This window comes from Muscardinus avellanarius, assembly GCF_963383645.1.
Source record: "Muscardinus avellanarius genome assembly, chromosome: 9".
Taxonomy (NCBI): Eukaryota; Metazoa; Chordata; class Mammalia; order Rodentia; family Gliridae; genus Muscardinus; species Muscardinus avellanarius.
Genome location: NC_137795.1, coordinates 60,768,100 through 60,774,099, shown reverse-complemented (window position 1 = coordinate 60,774,099; position 6,000 = coordinate 60,768,100). Strand labels below are relative to the sequence as shown.

General features: G+C 38.7%; 1 protein-coding gene across 1 annotated transcript in view; it reads right to left on the bottom strand.

The window, feature by feature from the left end:
* Positions 1–437: 437 nt before the first annotated feature.
* The window catches only part of ZNF804B (zinc finger protein 804B), a gene marked incomplete at both ends in the record, with an annotated part of 579,557 nt that continues 573,994 nt past the window's right edge, over positions 438–6,000 (bottom strand). Inside the window, one exon of the mRNA XM_080701193.1 lies at positions 438–4,101. Within this exon, the coding sequence (XP_080557319.1) occupies positions 438–4,101 (3,664 nt within the window). The remainder of the gene's footprint in view (positions 4,102–6,000) is intronic.

Here is a 6,000-nt window from a genome sequence, read left to right as displayed (position 1 = left end):
TGTTTTCAGTAAATGGTTCATATCACTGACCTTTTATTATCTGACAAATAAAACCAAATGTACATTCATTCAGTTACTCAGTCACTCAACAAACACCTAAAATATAGGATACTATATTTTAGCTTTTTTGTATTATTAATTCTCTGCCTGAATGTTTTCTTATCACTCTGCAACATTATGTGAGAACAAATTAAAAAAAAGATTCTTTACCATTTCCGCTTTAACTTCCATAAAACAACTTTAAATTTGCCTTCTTGTTTTGCCAGTTAAAAGAAAAATTTTAAATGCTCCCTTTCAATATTTATAATTATGTTAATACTTATATCATTTAGAATTGGCACCAATACTTTACATCCTATAATAATCATATATATCACTTTATATCATTTTAGGTAGTCACAACTTATTTTATTAATCCACAAGAGGAGAATCAATGCCTATGAGTTCAAGTGCGCTGACATATTTAAGGCCTCTTTCACTCCAGTTAACTGCTGCATCTGGCTGGAGCAAGAGTGATGGCAAAGATCTTGACCTTGGAACACTGGTTGGATTAGAGGATTCAGGTGAATGATAGAAGCTGTGGCTGGATTTAAGTGAGGACCAAAGAGCGTGGGGATGAATGCCGCAGGGGGCAGAGGCCGAAGTGCTATGTGAGAGGGATGAAAGGGGGCAGCGGTGACTACATGCAGGGGCTGACCTGCAAAGAAAGTAGGGTGTGCAGGAATGAGCGTTGGCGCCAGTGTTGAAAACGAGATGGGAGTGAAGTGTGGCTGGGAAAGAGGATGCAGATGTGCTATGGGGAGGTGACTGCTGTGGGAGCTCAGGGAAGCAGAAACAGCAAAATGCTGCAGGAATGTGTGGTGGATGGTGGTGATAGACGTGTGCTGGTGGACCGGAACCGTCTGCACTGTGGGGGGTGGAGAGAAGGCAGTGGGCCCTGCAGCTGGCAAGACTCGAAGATGCTTTGACAGGAGCTGTTTCTGCATATGCTGCTGGGCTTGCAGCTGTAGAAGCTTGTATTTATCTATTTCATCAGGAGAAAATGTTATGGGCTGTTGAATTAAAGGGGGAGAGAGAGATTTATGACACACTTGTAATTCATCTTCCACTTTGTCATGCTTCTGCATAGTTCTGTCATAGTAAGCGTTTATGCCCCCCTCTACATGATTCATAGGCATGCTTACATCCTGCACGCCTAGATTTATTTGGTCCTCTTTGGTCTCTGTTGAATCAGCTACACCAGTGTATCTATTGGATGGAAAAGCACCAGGGAAATCATTTGGTACTGGGTCACAGCTTTCAATACAAGGTTGGACTTCACTGACTAAAGGTTTCGATTGCTCCTTTGTCATCGGGCTCTTTTTTCTGTTCAGAGGCTGAGACTCTGCTACTGCATGAATGACACCCTTAGCTAGATGGTTATCACAATTGGTGGTGGCTAAGACAGTAAGATTATTTGTCTGTGAGCTTTTGATTTTGCCTTTTTCACTAGTCCTTTGAACTGGATTGCCTGGATCATGTCTTCTTTTACTAGTGTATTGTCTGTTTTCAGACAAAGGCAGTGTTGGTCTGTTACAGTCTGGTGATCCAAGTTGAATTGTGCATTGAATTTGTGAATGAGCCTTTGATTCATTTTTACAACTGTTTGAAGAGACCTCAAGATTAATTGACTGTTCTTGACACCTCTTGGTTTGTACTCTTTCTGAAAGGCTTTTGGCTGTCAGGGGGCTTCTCTCTCCCTCGATAAGGCTTGACTCTGTGGTTTTCAGAGGGCCACTGGAACAGCTCCTTAGAAGGTAGCTGACAGTCCCTGAGTCACACTGCCTGCGCTTGACTTCCCTCAGATCACAGATATGAGGTCTGTCCAAGGATTCTTGACTTCTCTTGCTTTTATTTAGGTAATAAATTCTCTCTTTTGAGTAAGAGCCCAATATATTGTGCTGAGATCCCTGGCAATTAGGTGGTTTTTTACTGTTTCCAGTACAGGAGATCTGTGAGTTGGAATCACAGTGAATGAATCTAGTAGATTTAGGCCCCGAAAGTTGTTGATTTTTACCCAGTTTATATCTTTCTCGGCAGTGACAATATCTATGCTTAGAATATTTTTTATTCTTAAACAATTCCCACAATTTACAGTTCCTGTCTCTCTGTGTTTCAGACGGCAAGCAGCTGCTTGTTGTTATCTCAGCAGACACGCAGAGGCCATTATGCTTCCTGTGTTTTCTTCTGTGCCTTTCCACAGAGCTGTGTTCTCTTTTACAGAAGTAAAGTAAATCACCACCACTGCGCCTACAGGAACTCTGACTTGAACCAGTGTTTCTCAAACTAGGCATGCCACTAAGGGATGTGTCCAAAGGGCTAGAACATTCACTCCCAGACGCCTCTGGGGAACATCTCTTGTAACTCTGGTTTCCACATGCAGAAGTTCTGCCAGCCATGCTGATGTTGCTATTCAAAATCACACTGAAGTCCTTCCCACAGTCACTGTGACTTCCTACTATACACGGACGAGAATTCCAGGTGAACTGATTTTCATCCTCAGATTCTGAATGGGGATGGCAGGGAATCTGTTTATGCTTTTTAGTCCTAGAGATGCGGGGAGAATAGGATAGGCCCTCATTCCCATCATTAAGAACTACTCTTCTGTAGCTTTGCCAATGGGCTCTTGAAGGATCCTTAAGTTCATTGTCACTATTATTATTCTTCCCTACACAGTCCTTCAGAGACATGTCAAGGTAAGCAGGCACTTCAGGATTTTTCAATTCCAAATCACTTGAACTGAAATCATCATCATTCTTATTTGGCTCACAATCATTGTAGCCCAAATTATATTTTCTCTGGAAATTTTCCCAATCTGAATTACCTACCCTCATCTTTGGTTTCAGAGATTGGTTATCTTCTTGGATCGATTTTTGTTGTTCTTCGATTAAACCTGAGACTTGGCTCTTTCTTTTTGTGTTCATTTCCAAGGCTTCCTTACCCAATTCTCTTTTTAAGTCTTCGGGATCACAGCCATCTTTTGTGTTCCGAGAAAGCTTGAAGTCAAAATATAATGGATTGCAGCCATAAGATATACAAGGTTCTGTTTTTGTGAAGAGCAGAAGTTCCATAGGCCATTGGAGCGTGGTGTGGCCATCCTTGCTTTGCACGTGGAGAAAAGGCAAAGCTTTGGAGGTTTTATCATGGGAATATCCTTCTTTCAGAAGTCTTTGCATGTTTTGGCTACCTCTCTGTGCTTCATCCAAAGATGTGCCTCCATTCTCCATTCTAGAATTGGGATTCAAAGGCACTGTAGCCTTTTGTTCACTTGGCTGTGGTGATGGAAACTCATCCAGAAATTCAAATATTCTGGCATCACTGTGCTGGTAAGTGTCTGGGCTGGATCCAGCATTTGCTTGGCGTGGGTAATTAATGCAGTTTTCTGAGGTGTCCTTCAAATTACTTCTAGTATCTTTCTCTCTGCTAGAAGGAGACAGAGCTACTTCAGAAAGGTGAAAGCTAGGTTTAGAGAAAGAAGCATGAATGCCAATTGGATCTTCTACTGTCAAATCCGTAGAGTCATTTTTCTTTTGCAAAATTTTGGAGCTCTTGGAGAAGGTGTTGTGTAAGACACTCTCCAGACGGTGTGGGGAGATGTTTACATCTTTTTGCTTAGTGAGGTGTGCACCCTCATTTGTGAACCTGCAGCGCTGACACTTCTCCACAGTTTGTTTTGCTTTGTAGGCTGGCAACTTGTTACAATCATGGCTTTCTTCTGTGTTCTCACTGAAAACTGATGCTGAAGATTCTAATTTTAGATGGACTTTTTTGGAAAATGAGAATGATACTCCAGTCCTATGATTTGCATTGCTGGGATCTGAAGGTGCTTGTGGTATTCGATTTCCAAACAAATAACGCCTGTCCGACTGTAACTGGTGTCGCGTTGACACGGCACACCGCTGTTTATCAGGAGTGCCTCTGGGGAGATTCTTTCCTTTCAAGAGAAGAGCACTCTTCAGGCAGGAGACCTTTCTGCCATTCTTAACTGGGAAAATTCCTTGCTGCAGTTGCTTTTCTATGGCTATCCTGGGGGCTTTGTATGCTGGCCCATTTCCAGAAACACTGAAATACAATAAATATTTAGATAATTAAGACATTAGATTTGGAATTGTACTTATATGTGAACATTTCACAGTGTTTCTATGAGTTACTTTACTATATGTAAACTAACAAAATCTTCTGGAATATAACCATTTTATCATGCTTATATAAGTCAGTATAATGATTTTAAAGTAGCCATTTCTAAAATGCATTAAGGGCAATATTTTGAAATTAGTATAAAAGCTAATTATCTTGTATGAGTGATGCAAAAGAAAATGAAGTGTGGTGTATTGACAGCAAGTATATGTCCTTCAGAAACTATTGATTCCCTGGAATACAGATTTTACATATTTCAGAAGATGTTTCCATTAAATAGGAAAGTGAATAAGTATATTCATATTAAATAAGAAATTACACAGAATTAAAACTTAATTCCAAAGTGAACAATATTTTTTAATTTGATTTTATGCAAAGTTCCATTTCTTAATTTTGTTATAGGTTTTAAATTCTCTTTCCTTTTGAAACAAGGTAGTTAATTCTTTATGATTTGTCAGTAATTTGACTAATTTTAATAAATATTTTATAAAGAAGCAAACATGTACTAGCTGTCTCAATACTTACTATGATTTTAAAATCTTTTTTTTGCTTCTAAATCATCAAAACTGTTTCCCGACTATTTGTACATGTATATATTTTACCTTTTAAAAGTTTTAATTACTTAACTAATTAATTATTTTGGTACTGGGGAGTGAACCCAAGGGAATTCTGCCTTCAAGCTATACTCCCAGTTCTTTTTATTTTTTTTTATTTTTAAACATGGCCCAGCTAAATTGCTAAAGGTCTAATCAAATTGCTGAGACTGACCTTGAACCTGGGCTCCTCTAGTCTCAAGCTCCCAAGGAATGGAATTATAAATATGGCCACTGCACCTGGTTATTTTAAAGGGTTTAAGAGATTATGAACTGGGCGTGGTGGAGCACCTTTGTAATCCCAGCATTTGGGAGGCTGAGACAGGAAGATCGCAGTTCACAGACGAGGCCCCTTGGGACTCAGTGAGACCCTGTTTTAAAATAAAGAATAAGCCAGGAGTGGTGGCACACACTTGTAATCCCCATGCTTGGGAGGCAGAGACAGGAGGATCACGCAGGTTCAAAGCCAGCTTTGCTGGCTTAAGAGACCCTGTTTCCAAATAAAAATATAAAAAAACAGGTCTAGGAGTGTAGCCTGGATGTAGAAGACTCCTGGGTTCCATCTCCAGTACCAACAACAACAAAAAAAGAATAAAATGTAGGACTGGAGTGTAGCTCTGAGGTAGAATGCCCCCTGGGCTCCATCCTCAGTACTGCAAAAAAAAAAAAAAAAAGATTATGAATTCTACTGAGCTCCAGTAGTAATTCAAGCAGAAAACCAAAAATGTCCATAGATATTTAAGAAATAAAACTTTTTAGATTAAAATTACTTGTCTCTTTAATGCCCTACCTATAAGCCCTAAATGAAACAAATAGGTCTTCATTGAGTGGAAAATAATACAAATCATATCATTGTTTTCTTTAAACTGGATTTCTTTTTTTCCCCACATGTTTGGAAACACATTTAAAAAAATCATTTAATTTATATGAAGAAATTTGTTTCTTAAATATAAAGTATTAAAACAAAATCTTCACAATGTGTAGCTTGAATTCTAAGGGAGGGAAGTGCATTCAGTCTTTGAAAAGTTCTTTGTTGTTGGCTTCAATTATAACGTTATCAATTCATAATTCATTCATATTCATTCACCAGTTATCAGCATAGAATTTTGTAATCACGTTTATTTTGTCAATCAAATGTTATATACTTTGCTTCATTGTCTTTATATCCTAAATATACAGCATTTCTTTTAATCTACTTTTATTCATTTTTATAATCAATTTGCTTATATAT